Source organism: Aedes aegypti, chromosome 2, assembly GCF_002204515.2.
Source record: "Aedes aegypti strain LVP_AGWG chromosome 2, AaegL5.0 Primary Assembly, whole genome shotgun sequence".
In the NCBI taxonomy this organism is placed as follows: domain Eukaryota; kingdom Metazoa; phylum Arthropoda; class Insecta; order Diptera; family Culicidae; genus Aedes; species Aedes aegypti.
The window spans coordinates 374,895,568-374,921,501 of NC_035108.1; the positions used below are offsets into that span (position 1 = coordinate 374,895,568).

General features: G+C 35.1%; 1 protein-coding gene across 11 annotated transcripts in view; it reads left to right on the forward strand.

The window, feature by feature from the left end:
- Window positions 1–793: 793 nt before the first annotated feature.
- LOC5572440 (probable nuclear hormone receptor HR38) overlaps window positions 794–25,934 on the forward strand; it is a 62,678-nt gene continuing 37,537 nt past the window's right edge. The window contains exons 1-2 of one of the 11 annotated variants that reach the window (XM_021846753.1): window positions 794–999; window positions 23,156–23,430. In XM_021846753.1, coding sequence (XP_021702445.1) covers window positions 23,352–23,430 — 79 coding nt within the window. In that variant the 5' untranslated portion in view covers window positions 794–999; window positions 23,156–23,351. Of the gene's footprint in view, window positions 1,000–1,035; window positions 1,103–22,257; window positions 22,812–23,155; window positions 23,431–25,934 lie in introns of those variants that run through there. The other 10 variants (XM_021846754.1, XM_021846745.1, XM_021846747.1 and 7 more) reach the window with 10 other exon arrangements.

Genomic DNA, 25,934 nt, shown 5'->3' on the forward strand with positions numbered 1-25,934 from the left:
CTCATCTTGACAACATGTCTACTTGAAGGTTTCAAATAAAGAGCTTTTGATTTATGTGGGAATATTATAATTTGAGTTTTGAAAGCATCAGGAGAAAACTTCCATTTATGCAAGTATGAAAAAAAATATCCAAGCTTTTTAACACGCAAGTTTTGTCCTGTGACGGAGAGGCCTATGACATCCGCAAACAAAGATTTTTGGCATCTTTGAGGTAACAAAGGTAAGTCAGATATAAAAATATTGTATAATATTGGCTCCAAAATGCTGGCTTGAGGAATACTAGCTCTGACAGGAAGTTTTTTAGATTTGGTGTTCAAATAATTAACCTGAGGTTCCAGAGTACCAAATTACCAAATGCCAATACAAATTTGGTACATATCATACTAAAACACCAAAAGGTGCGTAATGTCTAATAAGTCAAATTAACCTACGCAAAATTTTCATAAGAAGAAAATGTTGTGTAGTATAAATTATAACTGTAGGCTATATCACATGCACTCCAGAACATTTTGGATAATCTTGAAAATCTGCTATAAAAACGCAATGTTGAGTGTAGATGAGTCAGGTATCTGGCTACGATCACCGTTGCACAAGTATGGGTTTCCACATTCACATCTCCGCGAGCAGTGCGAGAGGAAGTTGTTATTACAGGTTTGAAATTACCTGTTTTCTGTTGGGGTGGTGCGGATAGTTTGGGCAAGCAACAAGAGAAGCGAAACGGAGGCTGGCCGCAAGCTGCCGATGGTTGTGTGTTGGTAGAAACGCGTTAAGCGCTAAGTTCCATCCCATAGCCATTATCGTAAGTGAGCTGCCAGCAGAAGGATTGTGCACCCGGATTTGAGTGATATTGTTTCAATAGTTTGGGATTGATCAATCCCGAGTGTTTTGGTCTAGTGAACAAACGATTTCAATGACCTCTACGGTTTGGTGAAAGGAATGCGCCTGTCACAGTGAACAGCAAGTGACGAACCCCGGTTGAATGACGGTGCTTTAGAAGATGTGAGTGAAGTAGGGTGTTCCGCGTATTGAAAAAGCTAGTTACATTTTGTTGATGGCGATGTTGTGTAACAAAGAAAAGTAACTGGAACGACAAGCAAGAGTGGTTAGAAATAACAAAACTGGAGTCACCACGATGAACCATAACGGCACTACCAATAAACAAATCGACAGAAAGGGATGCCTAATTAAGTTGAATTTGAATAACATTAGAACGATTTGAGCTCAATGGAATTCTGTAGGTGAAAGATTTTCTCTCGAAGCCCAATAAGGGCTTTCTTTTGAAGTTCGCTTTTTTACGAATAGGCTACATTTCATGTTTTACTTATCATTTTATTTTTTACTTTCAATAATGAAAATTTCAATTCATTATTTCAGTACATTTGAGCAAGAATTCTGCAACCATAGGCGTATTTGGAGATTGCATAGAATATAGAGTATTGTTTTATGACATTGAATCATTATTTTAAATCATGTTGTTTTTGTAATAAATATAAACTCGAGCCTGATGCAAAGCATTTATCGAGTACATTCATTTTAAGCTAAATTTAACATGGATGTAGGAGCAGAGAGGACCGTTGCCCTCTCCCTCCCTGGTCGATGAAAAACACATTCAGACCCGCTACCGAGATAAGATAAAAAGTCTTATGCTTGATTTTTTCAAGATTGTTTTCCTCATTTATAATCATAAAACATTGCGTCATGAGAGAATACGTGGAGAATTCTTCAAAAATTTTGGATTCGTCCAACAAGGAATTTGCCAAAGATCTTACCAGACATTACCCAAAGGTTTCATTAGGAATCCACAAGGAACCATGCAAGTCTCTACCAAGAATCTTGCTAGCATAACTAACATTTACTCAACTTATATAATCACTTAGGATTCAGCATTCTTGGTAGAAGTCGCCATTACATTTTTTGACAAATTTTTCATTGAATCCCACCAAATATTTCTCTTGATATTCTTCCATTTTTTTATTTAGATTGTTCCAAGTTTTCCTTAAAAAGTACTTTAGGGATTTTTGTAGAAATTTCATTCAAAAAAGTTTCTGAAAGTACTCCGAATTTTCACGCAGTTCCTTCATCTCAACTATTTTTACAGATTTTCTGCAGAACAAATCACAAAGAAAATGTTCCATTACTTTTCGAGAAATCAATTCTTCAAAAAATTGCACTATTATTTTTCGTCTCGTGATTTGACTGGAAATATTCTTTCCAGTACGGGAAAATGTTAATGGGTAATACATTTGCAAATGTTGAAAGATGAAGCCTCCTATATTTATGTTTGATACAATACACAGCGAGAAAATCGGGTTCCAAAACGCGACTAAATGCAATATCTCAGCTGGGTAATGGTTTCAGGAAATGATTTTGACCATTCTAGATAGGAAAAAGGCTGCTGAATCGATTGGTGGCGGTCCCATTGACCGGAGACTTCGCCCTGGCCACCTAGAGCCCTGGAACCAACCTGAGTTCCTTACGGCAAGTAGAATTATTGGAACTGATATAAACTGTCATGATTTCGTTCTGCTGCGGAACAGCATACGACAATATTCATGCATGGCGGATTTAATGCTATGATTTATTGACCATTATGGTCATTTCATGGTTCCGGAACTAACCCGGAACATCCGTAAAATTGGAAATATTGAAAAAAAAAAAAATGTTTTATGGTTCCTTTGTCTCTTGTTGATAAGAAAGAAGTACTCTTACAATTCGTATTTAGTAATCTGAATGTTTGACCATTACGGCCATTTTATGGTTCCGGAACTAACCCGGAACATCCGTAAAATTGGAAATATTGAAGAGAAAACAAATGTTCTGATAGTTCCTTTATGTCTTGTTGATAAGAGAGAAGTATTCTTACATGGCGGATTTAGTAATCTGAATGTTTGACCATTATGGCCATTTTACGGTTCCGGAACAAACCCGGAACATCCGTAAAATTGTAAATAATAAAAAAATATGTTTTGATAGTTTTTTTGTCTCTTGTTGATTAGAAAGAAGTATTCTTACATTTCGTATTTAGTAATCTGAATGTTTGACCATTACGGTTATTTTATGGTTCCGGAACAAACCCGGAACATTAGTAAAATTGACAATATCGAAAAAAAAATGTTCTGATAGTTCCTTTGTCTCTTGTTTGTTAGAAAGAAGTATTCTTACATTTCGTATTTAGTAATCTGAATGTTTGACCATTATGGTCATTTTATGGTTTCGGAACTGACCTGGAACATCTGTAAAATTTTCCATATTGAAAAAAACCTATGTTCTATGTTCATATGTTCTTTGTTTGAAATTAAGTATTGTTACATATTGGAACCTGAAACATCTGTAAAATTTTCCATATTGAAAAAAAAAACCTAAATGTTTGATCACTTTGATCATCTTATAATTCCGTAATTAACCCGGAACATCCGTAAAATTAGCAATATTGAAAAAAAATGATCAACTTTGGTAAGCTAGATCTCAGTTATTTATGGACCTGTTTGAATAAAATTTTCACAGAACATCAAACATATCGTTATTCCAACATGCAATTTTGAATAAGTTTTACAATCACGAGTTTAAAAGTAATAGCCATTTTCCAAAAGACGAAAATTCAAAACTGTTACACAATAACTGCATACAGCAAACTTGTCCATCTTGTCAAAATGTTCATTCAAGTGGAGCTCACTGTAGAAAAATTATTGACCATTTCTTCCGCAAAAATTTTTACTTTTCTTGAGCGGAACAGCATACCTAGCTTAACATGTGAAAAATTTGTGGTGTGCTTTTACCAGTTTCTGGTATAGTTTTGATATAAGCAAGCGATTTCCATAGCTTTGCGTGAATACTCGACTGATAATCAGAAGTTCTCGCATATTCAAGAAGTGACCGCATGTCATCATGATCCAGAACGGTGATATTTCAAAAATTTATATTCGTCGGCGATGTCAAGAAGATGTTCTAAATTTTATACACAAAAAAATAAATGTCTCCCTCGAATTGTTGAGACCTGCTGTTAAAGCTGCTAATGCTATCGTCGGCAATAAAAATACCCACGCCTGCCCAGTGTGTATTTCAGGACCAGATGTAGTTATAGGTCCATCATATTTTCACTCCAGGTTGAACTCCACGGAATGGTTGATTCGTAACGCTGCCAAAAAGAGGATTCCCAATAATCCAGCATTGAAACATCCGGAAATGCAGTCAGAGCATAGAAGAATTTCAAACAAACTTGAAGATCGTTTCAAAGCGCATGTTAACCGACCAAAGCCAGGTGGATGTGGAAGGTCGAATAACGGAAATCTTGCTCACCTTCTACTCTCCGATCCTACAGCGTTTTCTGATATTTTGGTAATAAATAGAAAATTGGTGGAAAATTTAAGAATAATAAGCAATTTGGCACTCTCATCGCAAAGGTTCGAACCCGAGAAAATTAAAATTTTATACGAGGAGTTAGAAAAAAACATACTGACAGAATTCCCTTTTATAAAAAAGTTGCCACCTTGCTTGCATAAGTACAAACACTTATCGGAGTACATCACCAAATTGGTAATAGTACTGTTAGCTTAAAGTGTATAAAATATTATCTGGTTTTTTATTCTAGCCTTACACTATGAATTTTGTTGATGAGCAGGCAGGTGAACGCATGCACAAACGGCATAAATTTTCGAGGCCTATCCTAGCCCGAAAAACAACTCCGGAAGATAACATGTACGATATAATGGCGTGGCCTGACATCAAAATATCGTATACTACGTTTTGAAAAACGACGAAATTGCAACGCTAATGAAGACCATGATATTGATTTGGCGCAATATTATGAAGGTCATCAAATGGAGATAGAAAACAAGGAATCAGCACAAACGGATGAGGAAAGCTCTGACATAGAAAGCTCTGAAGAATTGTCTAGCGAAGAGAGTTTAATGTCTGATAACGAATGACGAGCGTCATTTTTGTTTTTTTTTTTCAATGTTTGTTAAAAATTGTTGATTTTTCTTCGTTAGTATTTGATTTTTATAGTTTTTTTGTACTTTTGTTTATTAACGTTTATTGTTTGATTGTTCATACTTGATTAATGTTATAGGCATAAGAAATGTGACTAGAATTTTTAAAAATAACAATAAGAGATAAAAGATAAATATTTTGTTTCCATTCTCACATTTCATATATTTTTTTCTATGTAGCATTTACATAATATGTTATTCTTTGAGTACCAATCGGAATTTTTGGAACAACCAGTTTACGAATTGGTAAATCAGATTTTTTTTATCATAAATATGTCCCAAGAGGGGCATCATATAAGAGATTGAAGGAATACCATTGAAAATTTTAAATAACTACCTTTTACAGGACGGGGAAGAAGAACAACATATGATTTACTATAGAATTGAAGATGCTTGTTTTGCGAAATAAAATCTTTAACTTTGTTTAACTTTGACGTTTAAGAGAAAACTAATTAGATCTTATACCAAAGTCCTCGACTATCCACAACATCGTCGAATACTAGTTGGACGATGTACAGAACACCTTTTACGATTTCATTACTAAATACGAATTGTAAGAGTACTTCTTATCAGAACATATTTTTTTAAATTTTTTACAATTTTACGGATGTTCCGGGTTTGTTCCGGAACCATAAAATGGTCATAATGGTCAAACATACATATTACTAAATACAAAATGTAATACTTCTTTCTAACCAACAAGAAATAAAGGAACTGTCGAAACATATTTTTTTATTATTTACAATTTTACGGATGTTCCGGGTTTGTTCCGGAACCGTAAAATGGCCATAATGGTCAAACATTCAGATTACTAAATCCGCCATGTAAGAATACTTCTCTCTTATCAACAAGACATAAAGGAACTATCAGAACATTTGTTTTCTCTTCAATATTTCCAATTTTACGGATGTTCCGGGTTAGTTCCGGAACCATAAAATGGCCGTAATGGTCAAACATTCAGATTACTAAATACGAATTGTAAGAGTACTTCTTTCTTATCAACAAGAGACAAAGGAACCATAAAACATGTTTTTTTTTCAATATTTCCAATTTTACGGATGTTCCGGGTTAGTTCTGGAACCATGAAATGGCCATAATGGTCAATAATTCATATCATTAAATCCGCCATGCAAGAATATTGTCGTGTGCTGTTCCACAGCAAAACGAAATCATGACAGTTTATATCAGTTCCAATAATTCTACTTGCCGTAAGGAACTCAGGTTGGTTCCAGGGCTCTATGTGGCCAGGGCGAAGTCTCCGGTCAATGGGATCGCCACCAATCGATTCAGCAGCCTTTTTGCGATCTAGAATGGTCAAAATCATTTCCTGAAACCATTACCCAGCTGAGATATTGCATTTAGTCGCGTTTTGGAGCCCGATTTTCTCACTGTGCAATAATATGAAATATTAAAATAGTGTTAGACTCTCTAAAAATTTCATTTGCTATGACATTCTAAGACGAATAATTAGGAAAGGCGTTATTGACAAGTTTTTAAGATGATGTCCTAGATGCCTAATTTTTAAATGGTATCTTTCTTTCTAGATGCATCGTAAAAATTGTACATCAGTATTTCAAATGTTTGCTGAGATATTTAAAATTATGTTATGACCCATGCCCACCCCACTATCACATTTTCACCCCCATCGACGGAACTAGCGATATTTCAAGAACTCTTTCAAGTATTCTTCTCAGAATTTGTTCTCAGAAGATATTATTAGTAATTCCTTATGATACTGCTTTAACCTTTTGTCTGTGTTTGGGGTCAATATGACCCCAGAGTACTTTGACGGTTTGTAACTTTTAAGTTAGTGAACCGATTTGTAACATTTTTTCACATGTTGGTAACTCTCCGCGATTTTTTTTTATATTTGCGAATTTTTTTTTTTCAGTTTTGTTGAAAAATAGTTTTCTAGAGGAATTTTCATGAAAACAGTACGTTGTCTGTGCCTTAGTGTCATATTGACCCCAAATTCAAATCATTGTAACTGCACGAAATACAAATGAATTTTCAATATTTCTGCAGTTTTGGAAAGCAAACGAACTCTAGCTGAGATTTGCATAGCTGACATTCTGATTTAAGTGTGTAGTTATAAAATTTACCTAAATTTACCGAACAACTTTGCCTGAATCGCCGATTTTCTAGCTGTTCCACATCGTGAGAAATATGAGTTTAAAATATTTGTAGCTCATTAGCACCTCTTAGTTGTAGAATGTTGAACTAAGGAAATTTGTAGTTAATAGCCATTAGACTGATGAGCAACTTTGCCGAAGACATCAATATTTCAAATCATCAGAATTCAGAACCATCGTAAGATCTAGTTACATAACGTCACTGTCACTTAGGGGAATCAATAAACCATGTTTTTTAGTTAGCGCCATCATGCGGTGAAATTCACACCTAACTAATGCGTAATAGAGTACCCTTTTCCCTGTTTCAAATATTTACAGAAGAGATGATTATTTCATATAGAACTTCTTCTGCGATATAAGCGCTCAAAGTTTTAAAAACTCGCTGTTTTTAAACCTTTTTTTACAATAACCCAATAACGTGATGAACCATCCATTTTTGAATTGTCTTATATATTTTTATTGAAACTCAACTAAATTGCAAAAAAAATCAAAATCCGTTCAAATTTGGTAAAATTATCACGATTTGAATGAGGGGTCAATATAAACCCATTACACAGACAACGTAACTTTTTTCTCACAGAGGCAGAAGGTTAAAAAAAAATCTCCTAATAATTCTTCTAGGATGTGTTGTTTTCTCCGCTTAGGAAAAAGTATGACCCATCATGGAATTAACGTATTTGAAAAGGTTCGTAGGTTAGGTCCAAGAAATCTAAATTTACAGATCTTTCCTAGTAATTTATGATTCAGAATTCCAGTTGGAAATTCCTGGAACTCCTTTAAATTCCATTACAAATTTCAAAAACTTTATAGGTGTCATTCTTGGAATTTGTCAAAGATCTGAAGCTTCTACAGAAAGTTGATTGATTAAATAACTGATAATTCCTTCCATTCCTTATTTAAATCCTTAAAGTATTCTCACAGTAATTTGCTTTGTATTTTCAACATGTTTGTTAAGGAACATTTCTAATAATTGCTCCATGGAGCAGTTATTAGAAAAAATAAAGCTGCAGCCTTATTTTCCAGACATTGTATTCCTGTTTTCGTTCATAAATTATTCCAGACATTACTTCAAGAAATGTACTTAGTGATTATTCTAAGAATAACACCAGGAATATCGAAAGAAATTTCTACAAATATTATTTAACGTGTTTTTACAACCAAGCAGAAAAAAATCACCTGTGAGTATTACCAGAATGGTTTCTAAGTTTTGCCAGGAAATCCCTCCATACATACCCTCCGTAAGGGATGATCGAGTTATGCAGGTATGGAGTTATAGAGTACAAAATCAATGTGAAAACCAACTTTTACTATGGTTTTTAACCTAATATTGAGTAAGGGAGAGTTGACTGTAGTTATTTTCCCATAAATTCCACCATTCATTTAAGAGATTTATCCTGAAATTATTCAAAAATATTGAAAAACCCCAAAAATCTTCCCTGGTTTTTTTAAGAATTGTTATAAAAGTTTCAATAACGGTTCTATTTCTATACCACCATATTTATTGCTGGTTTCAGAGATCAAATGGAAATTATCCAGTTATACTATCAAATATTGATTATAGTATAGTTTTGTTGATTAAAAAGCATAATTCTAGGTTATCCGATTCCGGAGATTTTTTAAAATACCCTTCAGGGACAGGAAATTTATATTCAACAGAATTTAGAAACCTTTTCCAATCGGGAGTACGAACCACTAACAGGGATTTTTACTTTATAGTTAAATTGAACTGATTCACACTTTACTATCTGTTAATGAAAATAAAGTGTGGCAGTCCTTTATAGTTATATCTCTTGCAACATTTTATAAAAAAAGGGTCCGAAATGTGCAGCAATGGAACGAGACAAAAACAAAACGTTCACGAGCATCAGTGTGCTGATTTACTCACATCTGTCTTGCTCAGTGTTGTACGAAATCATGGTAGTCGTCCCTTTGTCGCTGTTATTTAGCAGGACTTCTTTAAACATTAACAACACGAGCGATCAAACGAATGTCAGAAAGAAAAATGTCAATTGAAAGCCACTAGCCACGATAGCTTCGCTAGGGAACGTTTCAGTTTTGTTCGTTTCTGTCATTTTTTTGTAATAGGTACTGCTTTCACTGTATGTGTGTTATATTCGTTGTAACTCACAAAATCAAAGTATTCATATTATTAATGATCCGATATGTCTGGCGCAAAGTGTCGAATTTTTACAGCGTTGGTCGTGCTCGCGAGTAAACGAAGCTAAAATGATTCGTTAACGCGTTCTGAGCTGTTCAGAGTCAATTGCGTTTTTGGGAAAAAATACTATCTCCTCTCTGAAATGTCTTGTTTTCAATGAGTTTTGACTTAAATCTGGTAATTTATTGTCGATTTGATGGATATACAATTGAGTTTGCAATTTCTTTTGGTGTGTTATCCCGAGCAGGCGGGTGCGAATTTACTCGCACCCCAACTAACAATTTTAGCACTATAAGCCAAGATTATTTGCTTTCTGCTGTGTAACAGTTAAATTGAATCAGCGAACGCAGCAAGAAATGAAAGCTGTCAGGAATAGAACGATTAGTGTTAATACAGCTGTAACGCAAACGTTTCACAGCTACAAATCTTAGCTGAATGAATTTCGGCAGTTTATCGCTTTTGCTGCTTTCACTAGACTTTAACTCAACACAGTAAAAAGTAGCAACCTAATGTCGTGGAATAAAAGTCATCATCACTAATCTGGCTGCTTCTATACAATATTATTTGTTATGCTGCTCAATGTACAATTAGAAGCGCTTTGTCGTTTGTTATACAGCGAACATACAGCAGTAAGCTGTAAAACAACAACTTGTGGAGCATCTACACAGCTTGTTGGGTGTAAACATTGCTTTTGACATCTCACACCCTTTGATGAAGTGATGCAAGCTTGGCTATAACATCTTATAACCCCATTATACAATATTATATGAACCGTTTCCAATGTAGAAGAAAACGGTGTGTTTTCGTTGCTTTTTATATATGTATACTGTGGTGGCAGAAAGGACAGCGTCGAGACCTCTGGATATTGAGATCGTCAGTTCGATCGCAAGCGGTGACAGGTACTTTAATTGTGTAACGTTGGGAACATTTTGCTACTAATGAACTGAATTCCGAAAGCAGTTAAGGTGATTATAAAACCAAGCCAAACCTCGAATTTTCAATTGCACAAGACTGGAGAATCTGACAACAGTTCGCGTTGAAAACCAATCATACTGCTTGCTTGCTGGTGGTGACCAATGGGATAGATTTTCAACGCGGAGCGCTGTTTGGTTCTCCAGTCTTGTGCTCTTAAAAATTTGAGGTGTGGCTCCGCTCTATAATCACCTTAAACAGCTTGAAAATAGTATTTAATCGATAAAGCAGCGAAGTTGTACAAACATTATTCAACGGCTGCAAAATGGTCGAATAAGCGCCTTTCGGAGATGTTATACAGCTACTTGTCCTATAAGAGTCGAGACAAAGCAATGATCCGGTACTCATGCATGCTGCCAACACAGCTTAAAAATAGCTGAGTAGATTCGCCAGATATGTTGGTAAAAGGATCACATAGAAGCTTTTGTTCGAATGTACAGCGCATTTACTCAGCTTGAAGCCGTATAAAGAGAGCTTATAAAGTGTTGACATTTGCACTAAATGTTAATTGGGACATGACACAATCTGTTCGCGAATTCACTTGGGGTGTCGATTACAGCTGTTCATAAATTGCGACAAAGATTTTCATTTGGGAAAAGAAAAATTTCGAGTATTCGTGTATTTGGAATGGAAAACCGCTGGTCAAATTTTTCCACTTTTACCTGAAATCCAAACATCTTATCCTAATGGTCGAATTTGATGATTTTTAAAGAATATCAAAGCTCAAAAGAATATATAATTCTTTCTTTGATGCAATGTACTCATTCATTTCATTACTGCTCTCTATTTTTTCGCCGAAAATGATATATTTGAAATTATTATATTTTAATAAATTAATAAAATTAATATTAAATTATTATAAAAGTTTATAGAAATATTTATTGCACATTATTTTGAGATTTTGCTTTTTTTAAATACACATGACAGGTAATAGTTTTTTTTTAAATTGTGCTTTAAAACATTTAAAATTGACAAATTGACGAAAATTTGTTGTTGAATTGACAGTTAAATATTTGCCACTTCGTTCATTGAGTAACCCCAGAAGCCTGTGCAATGCAAGAGAAGATCAGATAGCTGTGCCATAAATCCGATACATACAAGTACGCCCTTGCCTCAATCCGCCAGTGGTTTTCTTTATCCCTTCGATTTAATTCCCCCACAAAACCGGCTTTGGGGCGTCTGTTTGTTTCATCTGTTGCTTTGGCTGTTGTTGATATTCTGCCATTGCCGCTGCCGTAATTAGGTACTACCGCAGAGCAGAGCAGATACCTTCCAAGCGACCAACTGGTCAAAACACAGCCAATGGTCGTCTCTTGGCAGGGCAGGTTGTACTATACGTGTGACGTTGAGGTCTTCTTTCTCCGGCGCATATTTGCGCTTGACTGTACTCGAAGAATTTGACCTTAACGGAGTGGAGTTGGAACGGGAGCATAAAAAAAGAAGAGTTTCAGTTTATACCCTTGTATTACGGCAATGAGGAGCGCTGTTGAATGGATGATAGAACCTGTGTGGATTATCTGGTGCGCAGGTTGGCATACGCATTGGATGTGTAGTAGGGCAAGTAACTTCTTTCAATAAGTGGCGACGAGCTGAACTAACCTTGTTGGTGATTGTGTCAGGTTTGTGTTGAAAGCTCCAGAAGGAAACGCTTACGATGGATTGTTTTTTTTAATGGTGAACAAACCATGATGAGATGGAGAATACAAATGAGGCTTTCAGTAGACTTGGACGATGATTTAAATTTCGGTGTAGAAATTGAAACACTATTCTGGTGAATGAATTTCATTTTCTGGGTAGTTGTCTTAAAAATGAGCATTGTGATAAAACCGAAATGTTTTCGAAGATAATGCTCCTTTTATATTAAATTCGATAATTAAATTAAATTGAAAACGATAATGAATTGGGCACAGAAAGCAATAACAGTAGATGCCAGGCAATACCAAGCTGAGGGTGAAGATGAATCGAAGCCAAACTTCAAATTTTCAAAAGCATAAATCTGGAGAACCAAGCATCCGTTTAAGCTGGAAACATATTCGATTGATCACCACCAGCTAGTGACCAATCGATTATGTTTTTATGGCATTGCTTAAACATAGGGGAGTCGAAATTTCTAAATTTGCAAAAGTTTAATCTTCAAGTTTTACTACGATATACAAATGCAAAAAGGTCAATTGACAAAAAAATCTCGAACATATAATAATAAACAAATAAAATAAATAATAATATCAAACGAAACAAATGTTTTGAAATATTGAAATTATTATGATGATAGTTACTGACTATGAGAGCACATTTATCACACATAGAACTCTGTCCAAATTCAAGAAATATCACGAAATATCACTACTTAGAGTAACTTATACATATTTTCGGCTCGCACTGAAGTTGGTGTAAGTGATATATATTTTCGACTTGCATTGAATACAATTTACGTTCCAAACAATTCATTTTAATTTTCCATGATCCATGATTAACGGGAAAAAAGATGCCAACAGTATATGAAAAATTTTGGAAAGTACCCATTTGAAACAAAGCTGTCATATCTCAGTTGGGTTATCATGCCAGAGGGACGAGTGAAAAGTTTATGAAAAGGAATTCCTACTTGCTTCTTACAAGCGCACTCCGTGAGTGAATTTTCAATGTTTTATCCACAATCTCGTAAGTAATGCACACTTATTTATTGCATGGTACTGGTCTCCTATTTCACAACCTTTCTTCTCATTTCTTCCAAAATTCTATCTAGTCGCAAAATTTCATTATTAGATTTGATCTAACTTTATATCCTTACTGTAGTATTTCATGATGGAAAGCCATATAACAATGGAGCTTAATTAGCATGTATAATATGTGTAGAGCATTCATACTATCATGTTTTAGTATAAAAACTAGATTGGAGGTTTGATGGTCCACTATTGTTTTGTTGACTTGACGTCCTCGATATTTTCATTTCAAATCAATTTTTCAATAATAACTTAATAAAGTTAATATAGAATATATAACATTCATTGCGAATAGTTTGTTTATTGAGAAGTAGTTTGTAGTAGTCAAATAGTCATCTGTTTTTAATTCTTTACCATTAATTTATTGCACTTTTGCAACATTAAACAACGAATTTCAACATTCCGATGAAACATCCAGATTACATAAATGTCTTCTACTTAAGAAAAAACTCTGATAGAATCACAGGGATTCCTTCACATTTCAGTAGGTTTCGTCAGAAACTTTTTGACAATTTCTTTAGATTTAGCTTAAAAAAATCTGTCGTCATCAGCTTTCATTATTAGGTACCGTAAAACGGGGTATTTTTGATAGTTTTTGTTTTTTTTTTTTCGAAGAAAACTTAAATATTCATGCATGCTGTTTTAATGAATTACAATTTATATTTTTTGAACAAGTACTGGCATCCTAGCTATCTATTGCAGTTGATAGATAGCCAAAAGATTAATTTTCAATGGATATATTTTTTTTCATATAATCGAAAGTCGGTTTTCTGTTATGGGGTTACTTCGATAATGAAGTATAAATCGAACAAAATTGAATGAATTACTTAACATTACTTAACCCAGTTTGTAAAAATGGGTTTCGCTAAGTAATTTGAGACCATATTCAAGTGATTGTAGAACAGATTGTTCGTAAACGTTTCGAAATGGCTAAAAATGCATCAATTTTTAATAATCGTAATAATTCGTAATTTGTAATAAATAAATAATATTTTTTAATATTCAAATGAAAATAGCACTGACATGAAGTTTCATACTAATATTCTTTACTTTGCATTCGTTTCACTAAACTGATTAACAGATATTATTTTATTTCATTTAGTACTAGTGGTCCCGGCAAACTTCGTCTTGCCATCAAGTAGGCTGTTGGAAAACGTCAAGAAATCTCCCATACAAAATGACACCTTAGTCTTCTCCCGTTTTCCCCATTATTCCGGAGACTTTCCTGAACTTTTTCCTCGCACGAACACGTCGCATCCCTTGTGGAGGATAACAGTGAAAAACTTGCGTCAATCTGTTGACCCGTTCTCGAGTCATTTCATGACATACAAACACCACTCCATTTTTATTTATATAGATGTGGTGGGTCCTGCACTATCAAAGTTACCTGAATTATTTCAAAGATACCCCGTTTTACGGTACTCCAAAAGTAAGTAAATGTGTTCATTTTGACGACATTTGGCATGCAGTTCGCACCGAATTCTCGTGCTGTGTGAACACATTTTTTTTACTGATGGAAGTATTAATGTAACCTGAAGCAGTTATCCACCAACTCTTATACATTCTTGAACTAAATGAGAGAAATTGTTGAATATGTATTGAATGGAAAAATGTGCCTTTTGGAGGGATAAACTTGATAACAGTTTACCTATCAGGGGTTTTCCTACTCCTTGAAAATTGATAAATAAATAAAAAAGCAACAAAAAGTAGTTTTTGCAGTGTTGCTTAATACTTATTGATCCAACTTCGATCTCTGCCAGGAGCCGTACCTTCGATATTATTTCTTTTGAAAGTGTGACAATAGTTAAATTCCATTAGTAAAGATAATCCTTCTCGGACACCGTCTTTGAAAAACAAATACCAAGATAATTTCAGATTTACTAAATATTCACTGAATATGATTGCCATAACGAACAAAGCATCCACTCTTGTCTAAATTTACAACTTCAACCTACAAAAGTGGGGCTTTAAACTGTCACCAATCATGACGAACATTGTGAAAAACGGAGTTTTTCTTCGGTGTGCGTGCTTTTTTCATTCATTCCAGCGAGGAAGCAAAGGGTGCCGCTAAACGTGATCAGTATTTCCGAATATAACTAATGTAGTCAGAAGATATTGCATCTAGGTTATTTTACACATCGCAAAATAAGAAAAATGTCGCATTAAGTTGTTTGGCATAAAGTCGTTTGGCATACAGTCGATTGGCATAATGGTCATTTTGCATGAAGTCATTTGGTATAACGGTTGATTGGTATTATGGTCGATTGTAACCCGTTTGGCATAAAGTCGTTTGGCATAAGGCCGTTTGGCATAAGGCCGTTTGGCATAAAGCCATTAGGCATAAAGTCATTTGGAATAATGGTCGTTTTGCATAATGACTGTTGGGCAAATTGACTGTTTGGCATAATAAGTAATTTGAAATGAATATCGGCATTTCTTTAAGCCCAAAGCATTTTTTTTGATAGGTACTCAACAAGCGTGTTATTCGTTCAGAGATTTACCAAGCTATAAATGTCAAAACTTGTTGTGACATTAGAGAACATAAATAAATAAAACTCGTGATGGGTCTGATGGAAGATCTTTTCGGAATGATAATTTTCTCTACATCCCAGAACATAGAGTATCTTTGAGTACCACTTAATGAAAATTACTTGGTAAAAGAAGGGAAACTTTATTTGCAAAATATTAAAAGCTCTAATCCAAAGATCTATTATTGCAGCATAATACAGAGTTACTTGGGCACTCCCATGATTCACTTTGGCATGGGGGATTTTTCTCGGCCGAATTGTCTCAAACTTTGCAATAAGAAGCACTTCAATACGACGCATATTGTGGCCAAATATAAGTTCAGTAGCTTTCAAAAAAACACTCTGCTGAAGTGAATCAAAAGTGCCAAGAATAGGATCCGCCTCTTATGTGTGGCCTTTTCACGATTCTTATTCCGGCTGTTTCCTCACTTTTGCCTCATAATCTGGATGATTAAAACAATAGAAGATTGGACACCAAAAAATATTGTGGCATAATAAAACAATTGATGCGTGAAGAATCATCACAGTAATTGCAGCAATCAATTTCTCTTTTCGCTGAAAACTTGAAAAGATAAATGTTATCGTTTTTCGCTCTTAGGATAAGTCATCCATTAGTTGTGGGTTTCCCTATAGTTGCGGTAGTTCCGTTTATACTAATTTGATTGAATTAACTACAGAATCGACACTGCCAATCGACGTATTGACTTGTTGATACACGAAATAGTTGAAAACATTCAAATTGCTTCAAAATTGATGGAATACCAACACAACTGCTAAAACTTTTCCCACTTGTACCAATAAATGCGGTAAAGTGTTCCTATAATGGAGGATCTCATATAAAAACAACGGATACTGCAACTATAGCAACATAAAGTACAAATATACCACAACTAAAGGAACACTGTACCAATAGTGGAGGTATTATTTTTCACTGACGTGCCCTTGGTTACTGTGATGAAATTATTTTTCTTATTAAGGAAATGGACGTTACTTCATATTACAAAAATTATTTGATCATTTATAGCACTTTTTGAATTTAAATTAAGTTGAATCGTGCTTAGTACCTCCATTATTGGAACATTTGCCCTATATCAGATGGAAACAAAATATATCTAAAAAGGTGGCTCCAAAGAAAAGAAATATATTGAAGAAAGAAGTGGAAATATATTGAAATTTGAAATTAATTTCAAAATGTTGACTTTTCTTTTAATATGGGACATTTGCGATAACTTCAAAGTGCGATAACTTCAAAAGCGATATCGGTGTTAGTCAAATACTGGTACAGGATATTTTAACAGGACTGAAGAATTTAGATTCCACCAAAGGATCAGGGCCAGATGGAATCCCACCTATTTTCCAAAAGAATGGAAAAGATCGTATCTCATACCCACTTACAAGTCTGGTAGAAAATCTGATGTTCGAAATTGTCGTGGAATTGCTATTATTTCATCCATTCCAAAACTATTTGAATCAATTATAAATAAAAATGTGTTCAGCCAAATAAAACATAGAATAACGAATACACAACATGGTTTCTATAAAGGTCGTTCTACAACAACAAACCTTTTGGAATTTGTAAATTAAACTTTGTATGCAATGGATAGAGGTAACCACGTCGAAGCACTTTACACCGATTTTAGTAAGGCATTTGACAGACTAGACATTCCTATGTTGATTTTCGAGCTCAATAAAATGGGAATTGCGATGAAACTCCTCAACTGGATTGAATCTTATTTAACAGATCGCCAACAAATAGGGTAAAAGCACCGGTTTTGGCCAGCCTAAGAGAAAATGTCAATAACAATTAAATGGGAAGCCGTATTTATACTGCAAATATGTCAAATGCAAGCTTTTAATCCATATTATGTGTGTAAAATATCTAAACTGAGCTAAAACCATTTTTTTGCTTTGAAAATCCCATTGGTCAATATAGGCCAACGAAACCAGTTTTGGCCAGAGATTTAAATTCGGTTCCTTAATTGGCCAATTGCATTGATTTCTCATGAGAGTGGCCAAATTAGGAGTGCCCTGGCCAATTTAGGTGTATGGGAGTTAAAATTATAAGGAAAATGAATTGTTTTTCTTATGTTTTGAATCAATTTGGACGAGTAACTGAATGTAGCTCTATCATATGAATGTGATCTACTGAACACAAAAGGTTTCATGCTGATTGGCTATGTAAAACGGTGTATAATCCACTATGGCTACAACTGGCGTATGGCCAAAACCGGTGCTTCTACCCTAGTTAGATTTGAGGGAAAAATGGCTAAACCTGTTCACGTTACATCAGGAGTTCCCCAAGGTTCGCATTTAGGTCCATTGTTATTTATATTATTTGTTAATGATACTTCATATATGATTTCATATATGCTTAAACATCTTAAAATTCTGATTTATGCCGACGATATGAAACTTTATATGGAAATCAATAGCAACAAAGGTAGCGACATTTATCTGAATGAAATAAGTATATTTGATAAATGGTGTAGCTTACTTCAATTAAACGTCAAAAAATGTAATTTAATCACATATAGCAGAAAACGGAATACACCACAGATTACTGTCTCTTTAGCAAATCAAATTGTTCAAAAGTGCGATAAGATTAGAGATTTAGGTGTCATATTAGATTCTTAACTTACCTCTTCTGATCATTACAATACGATTATCCATAAGGCAACCAATATGTTGAGTTTTAGTAAGCGTTTAAGCTACAAGTTTCGGGATCAATATACGATTAAAACCTTGTACATTGCTTGTAAGATCAGTTCTAGAATATTGTAGTATTGTGTGGTCTCTGCATATAAAAACACATGGTGATAGAATCGATTCAGTACAGAAGCAATTTCTTTTATATGCCTTACGCAAATTAGGCTGGACAATGTTTCCACTGCCATCATACGAGGCTCGATGCATGCTTATCGATATTCAAATGAGCGTCGCGAAATAGCCATGATTTAATTTGTCAATGATATTGTATCGCAGCGTATTGATTCCACCAATCTTTTATCATGTTTGAATTTCTACACGCCCGCTAGACAGTTAAGAAATAGGAATTTGTTTGCATCAAATAATCATCGAACTAACTATGCAAAATTTGGCCCAATGAATCGAATGATGTCTCCTTATAATCAGCATTGCACAGAAATTGATCTGACCATGTCGCGAACAAAGCTAAGACAATATTTTAATTCCTTAAGATATAATACAACATAGAATTTAAGCAAACGTGTAGTCTACTATTGATTGACGAAATAAATAAATAAATTTAATTTAAAAATTTAATTTAATTTGCTATTAAAATGGTGTGAGTTTTGTACTGCACATATTTCAAGTTATTTCCTAGTGGCTGTAGAAATTTCATATCAATCGGAGCTCTAGACGTTAAGATCCAAATTTTCAAACATTATTATTTTGTATGAAAAACGGTAAAATGATCTTTTTTGCGCCAGTCATTGTATGAAAATGTACATAACCTTTGGAACATATGACATCTCTAGATCCTGATGATTTGGAAGCTTGGAGTCTCGGGATGAATTGTTCAATAGCTCAAGGGCTAACATGCCACCGCTTTGAGACGCGGAACTCCGTCACCAGGGATTGTACCCCGTTTGGCCTAAAGTCGTTTGGCATAAGGTCGTTTGGCATAAAGCCGTTAATGAGTCTAAAACCAAGAATTTCTCAATTTTCCATTTTTACGTTTCTATTGAATCTTTCTGATGATATCAGGCTTGTTTTGGAATCAATTGATACAAAATGACACTTTATTCAACAATCATTCGCTCTTGAATAAATTTAAGCATATTAAGAAAGTTAGTGCCAATAGTATTTTATTATTTATCCAGAATTGACCCTTCAATCTAATATGAATTCTTCTTTTGAGTTTCGCTATTGGAACAAATTTTTGAACTGATTTTTATATATTTAGCACAAATTTACCCTTCTTTTAATTGTCGTATTTTTTATAAATATGATGTAACCATAATTGATTTAAAATCTCAATAAATTTCTCTTTCTTTTATGCATAGGCTGTTTTTAGGAGCTATATTTTTTAAGTATTTATTGGTTTGGTTTGGTAGGTTTATATTATGCCAAACGACCATTATGCCAAACGAATTTATGCCAATTGACCATTATACCATACGACTTTATGCCAAACGACTTTATGCCAAATGACCTACCACCGTCATCAGGTAGTGCTAGTGTGCATGAAATCCTAGTTTTGCGGATCCTTACCACTTAGAAAGATGGCGATTTTGGCAATTTTGTTCAGTAGCTCAAGAAATCTCATTATTTATGCCAGGGACTTGAGACTTTACCACCAGGCAACACTTATGAGTATGGAATTTTTGATTAACCGATATCTCAGGATCCTGCCAACTTAGAAAGTTTATATCTTCGGCAAACTTGTTCAGTAACTTATAGGCTATCATTTCTTGAGCGAGTCTGATCACTCAGAAAGATGGTGTCTTGGGTAAAGATATTCTATAGCTCAAGGACTATCATTATTCGACCCATGAAATTCAAGATTTTTCCATAAGATGGCGCCTGTTTACATTAAACTTTTATTTATTAATATTTCAGAACCCTGAAAAGATGGCGTCTTTGGTAAACTTGTTAACTACAGTATCGGACATATAAAACGCACCAAAGCCGTTTTTCCATACAAAATAGTCAACTTCAGAGAGCTATCCGCCGTTTCTCAACCAATTTTTCTAGTTTTTCTGTGACGAAGTACAAATTACCTCAATTTTTGATAACTATTGAATAAGTTGTATGAAAACTATTGGTTCAAAAGTTACAGATAGGTTGAATTTTGACATAAAAAATGCACCAAGACAAAAAGTAATGTATCCTTTCGGTGTCTTCAGCGCATTTGGTCCTTATCACGCAATGAACAAATGCTCTGAAGACACCAAGATGCTACGACGCGTAGTTTTTCTGCTACATCACTTTATGTCTTGGTGCATTTTTTATGTCAAAATTCAACCTATATGTAACTTTTGAATCAATAGTTTTCACACAAATTTTTCAATAGTTATCGAAAATTGAGGTAATTTTTAGTTCGTCACAGAAAAAATTAGAAAAATCGGTTGAGAAACGGCTGAAATAAAGCTCTCTGAAGTTGACCATTTTGTATGGGAAAACAGCTTTGATGCATTTTATATGTCCGATACTGTAGGTCAAAGCCTATCATTGTTCAATTTAGTAGATTTAAAAAATTTTGCCAGCAGGCAGCGCTAATGTGCATGATACTTTTGTTTTTCGGATATTTCAGGAGTCAAAGACTGTCATTCTTCGAGTCGTATGATTTAGTTTATAATCAACTGAACAACTCTACCATAGATGACACTTTTTCACAAAGTCTTGATCCAAATATATCTGTGAAACAAAAATTATTTGCATACTGGCGCTGAATGTTAGCTAGTTCTCTAAACTTTTGGCTCAAAAAGAGATTGCTTCTGACCTTCTGAACAACATCGCCAAAGACGCAATCTTTCTAAGGGATTAGGATGCAGAGAAATCGTCTTAATAAAAATTTCGCCGCCATATACTAAATTTCAAATTTCATGGCCAAAATAATGACCACCAGCTACTGAACAACTTCGTCAGATACACCATATTTTAAAATGCTTAGGATCCTGAGATATCCTTATAATAGAAGTTTCATACTCACTAGTGCCAAGCAGAATTTTGAGTTGCATGGCTCAAGCAATTACCTTGATTTACTGAACAAGTTTTCCAAAGGCGTTATCTCTCTAAGTAGACAGGATCCTGGGATATTTGCAAAGCTGAAGATACAATCTCAAATCTCAGATATCTGCGGAATACTCTTTAAGCACTAAACTTTTAAACTTAACTCGGCTTCTTCCCAGAGGGTACTTGCCAAGAAGAAGAAAGTTAGTCACACCTGAGAAATCTATATGAACGATTTAGGAGATTATATAAAAAGTCGTCACGTAATAGAAAATCGCCACGAGAGTTTATAGTAAAGTGACCAGACGTCTCGGATTATCCGGGACAGAGCAATTTTCATCTTGACATTATTGTGTCAATACTTGTTATTTCAGTTAACTTAGTATATAGCACATGTCTTAGGTTGAATATGAACGTAAATTGCACATCAAATATAAGCAGCGCTTCAGTGGGAATGAGATCTGACAAGCGGGACATATCTGGTCACATTAGTTTATGGCAATTCTGTCAAAATATTGTAAACCATTTATACATTTTTGATCTTTATTTCTGCATTGATTTTCAATTCATAAATACTTGAATATCTCGTCAAAAAACGCTGTGAACTGTAAAAGTCAAACTTGATTTTCTTGCTATTTTAATTTCATAGTGTAGCGTAGATTGTATCAGCACCAAGTCGTACAGCTTTGAACGCACTCTTCCATTCCATGAACGAAACAGCACACATCTTGACTCAAGACCAAGCCATAAAAAACGTAACACTTCATCCTTTCAACATAACTCGGACACTGTTGTACACTGTATAGCATTCCGCAGCTCAACATATGTTTATGCTTTCATCTGGCTAAACCAAGTTCGTAGCATCATCTATGTTTTCAGTGAAGTGCTCTCTCCCAACTATACAACCATCTGGTTGTATTCGTATCAAGTCTACCTATTGCAGCAGACTAGTAGATCGGTTGGGAGAGCAGTTTCCCCCATTCGAAACGACTTCGATGACTGAAAACACGCTCGCTCGTTTGCTTGAAAGAGTCAATGTTTGCTTTTTTGTTGCTCTCGGTACGTCGTACCATTCGTATCGCTTCGCGCGTTGTTGGCTCTGGTCGAATGGACACGGCCATGGACAGATAGATAGATAGACGACAGGCCTACGGGGCAGTTACCGCTGCAGATAGATAGAGCGAGGACAAGATTACAACGACCAGCAACCGCTGCGAAGTCGGCTGTGTTCTAGTTCCAAATTGTGTTCTAAGTGTGCGAAGGTGTATGTGAGGTGCTACATCAGATACATGAACAGCGCCAATCGAGGTTTTGTATGGAGAAATTGCAGAACTCCAGCTTCCGGGCAGGACAACTTTCGAAATGTGAAAATATCTATGGATTCGGTCGCAATCGCACGGTGTCAGTGAGTACGGACCTGAAATGTGCTGATACATGAGTTAATGGTGTGCAGAGTTGCAAATGAGCGCACCCCGGGCGGACACAAAGGCATTCATTTTTGTTCACGTTTTCTCGTTATTGTTTGTCGCCGTGGCTCCAGTAAAGCAGAACATAATTCAATGAAAAAAAAAACAAAAGTTGAAAACAGCAACGACAGCAGAAATACAGTCTGTGCGGCAGTGTGTTAATGTTTGAAATCGGTTTGCCTCGCGATCACAGAAGAACAGACGTAACCCTCGAATTCCTTTCATTGCACAGTACATCGTACAATTCTTAGATTCGGTAGTTGTCTAACGATTCACCCGTGGCACTCGCATCGCTATTGTTTGAGTTTGACGTTTGTGCACTGCCGCCATTTATTTATCGATTCATCAATCACAATATTTTTAGCATTGGGCCTCAATGTTCACGTGACAAAATTTTAAATTGATATTTGTTTTGGCTGTTACGTCTGTCTGTCTGTGTCGCGATGGGCAACACAGATTCGGTGAAAAATTGAATTGAAAATTGAAATTTCGCGCAGATAAAGAGAGAGAGAGTCCAATGGTTGGCCTACCCGCGTTCGATTTTCGTGGCCTCCGATCTGCTCCCGAGCTGCGAGAGAAAGTGAATAGACGACGTGCACTGGGTTTTCCAGCGCCGTGAGTGTGCCGAGATCGAAGTCGAGAACAACTCCCCCCAGAGTCCCGGATTCGGGTTTTCAATTCGGGTGACAGAAAATGGCTCACTTCTCCATCTCGGAAATGCCGGACGTGAAAGTGACGGATACGTTCCCGAAGAGCGGTCGTGTCACCGAAGGTTAGTAGGACACAACTTGGTCGTGCTGGGTGTTGTTTGTTCAGTGCTAACATTATCTTTTACTAACAGTCTGTGTGTGAATAGTACGTTGGGCTCATTCCCCGATCCAAATTTCACGTGCGTCCTACAAAAATTATTCCGGACGAACGTCGAAAGCAAACACGTTGCATGTGACTTGATTTTGATAAGGAAGAGCATTCATATGAATGTAAAAGAAAAACACTGTGGTTTCATGTGCTATTCTAACATATTTGAAACGCGATGTGAACTAAATTGACTGATTGTGATAACTGGATGGCCCTCTGGGTAAAGTACACTAATTGCATTAAAAAAGGATAGAAGATTTAACATGGATTTGAAGTAAAAAAAAACATAGCATAAAATAATTACCTTGGTCTTATTCTTAAAAGCGACACCAAGCACCGAAGGGCGTGGTGCAAGTATGGTTGAAAATATAGATTTTCGCGATGCACCAGTAGTTGAACCTTCTTGACCCCATCAAGTGAACTGCTTCTAAAGAAGAACATCCAGCAGAATTTTCTGTTGATGACCTATAAAGTAGGTTGAGCGATTTAGATATACAATATAGTAATTGCGAAGAAACTGCCATCGTCTTCTATACATAATAACAAAGATTCCCTACGGGCGGGAAGTGCATTTGATTAAATTGAGTTCAATTTACTATTTTTACCAACTGTTGGCATAATCTATATGCTGGATGTTCATCAGCCAAAATTTTTCTAGCTTACTTAAAATTGAAATAAATAACTCAGTTCACACTGAGTGACTAAGACACATCACTAAGAAAAACAAATGTTTAGAAGTGGCATTACAGCAAGTTAATTTTACAACGTAGTCTGTTTTATAGCTAATTGTGATAGATATTATTTGAATTTTGGACATACACTATTTGCACTCTATCGATTTTTTTTTAGTAGAAACGTCGGCTTTAATCAAAACAATTGTTTTATTAAGAAACCCGAGGACCGAAAATACGCCAAGAAATCTTGAAAAGTAAAAAGAACACACAAAGTGTGTGGTCTTGAATAAATTTCAAATTTATTAATTTAAATCATGTATCATGCCATTTCTATCAAAATATTTGTAAAATCTTTTCAATTTGTACTCATCTTGCATGCGATGAAGCAGCAGCCAGCAGTTTGGTGAAAGAAAAAGGGAGGGGGGAACGCTTTTCCTAAGAATACAAATAAGATGTCACTGACCAAGGCAACCTTTTATTTAATACATCCATCCATAAAACATTTTACTCAACGTCAGCACTAGTGACAGTCTATACTAAATAATGAGTTATTAGCTTGATAATATAAAAACCATCAGCTCAACTTTTTTTTTCCAGAGAAAGACGTCTTTTGGACTCTTTAGTTTAAAGAAAATATGGCCTCTTGATTAAAGTCCCACAAAAACTATAATCATTCGTAGTTTTGTCTAATGCAAATAATTCTAGTAACGATTATTTAGGATTTTTTCCTCGAGTTCACTTAGCCATTTAAACAGTTTACACTTTACTGGTTCCTGCTACATAGGGAGGCGGTCATAAATACGCAAGTCGGTGAATTAGTCATAAATTCTTAAAAGTAGATGGAGTACCGTGTACCTTTTAATTCCGCTCCTAAATGCTTATCTTTGACAGATACGCGTATTTCGACTACCACTTGCAGTCTTCTTCAGTGTCAGTTACTCGTTTCCACTGTGGAGTGGGATTACCCATTAATTGGCATTAAAAATTCATGGAAGTTGATAGATCATTTGCTAGGGCTTGGTCCAAGTTGACAAATGGCCCCTTTCCTGGGAGCATTGAATCCATAACATGATCGGGTGAATCAAATATGAAAAGATGTAGTTGCTTTGATTACCAATCAACACTGTTAATTCATGAAATTTGATGAGTCAGATTGTAACGATTTTTGCCTGAAATTATTAATTATTTTATTTGACATTTGTTCCAATGTTTCAACATTGGGTATTCTATGTAACTCATTGGTACTATATCAGGGAGGAAGCTTCAGAATCATTTTCAAAATTTTATTTTTAATCCTCTGCAGAGCTTCCTTCCTGGTATTACAATATCTAGTCCATATTGGTACAGCATACAACATGGCTGGCCTGAAAATTTGTTTGAATATCAAAACCTTTTTCTTAAGACAAATTTTTGATTATCTATTAATAAGGGAATAAAAACATTTACATATTTGTTACATTTGGCTTGAATTCCCTTAATGAGGTTTTTAAAAGTTGAGTTCTGGAAGCATTACGAGAAATCTTCCATTTTTGTAAGTATGAAGAAAAAATATCCAAAATTTTTTGCAATCGACTACAGATGACATGCAGGCTGCGTACTTTGGCGTAGATGCCTGTGTCATCCACAAACAAGGATTTTTGACATCCCTGAGGTAACTCAGAAAAGTCAGGTGTGAAAATATTGCCATACACTGTCGAACGCTTGTTTCTATGTCTAGAAGAGCAAGACCAGTAGAATAGCCTTC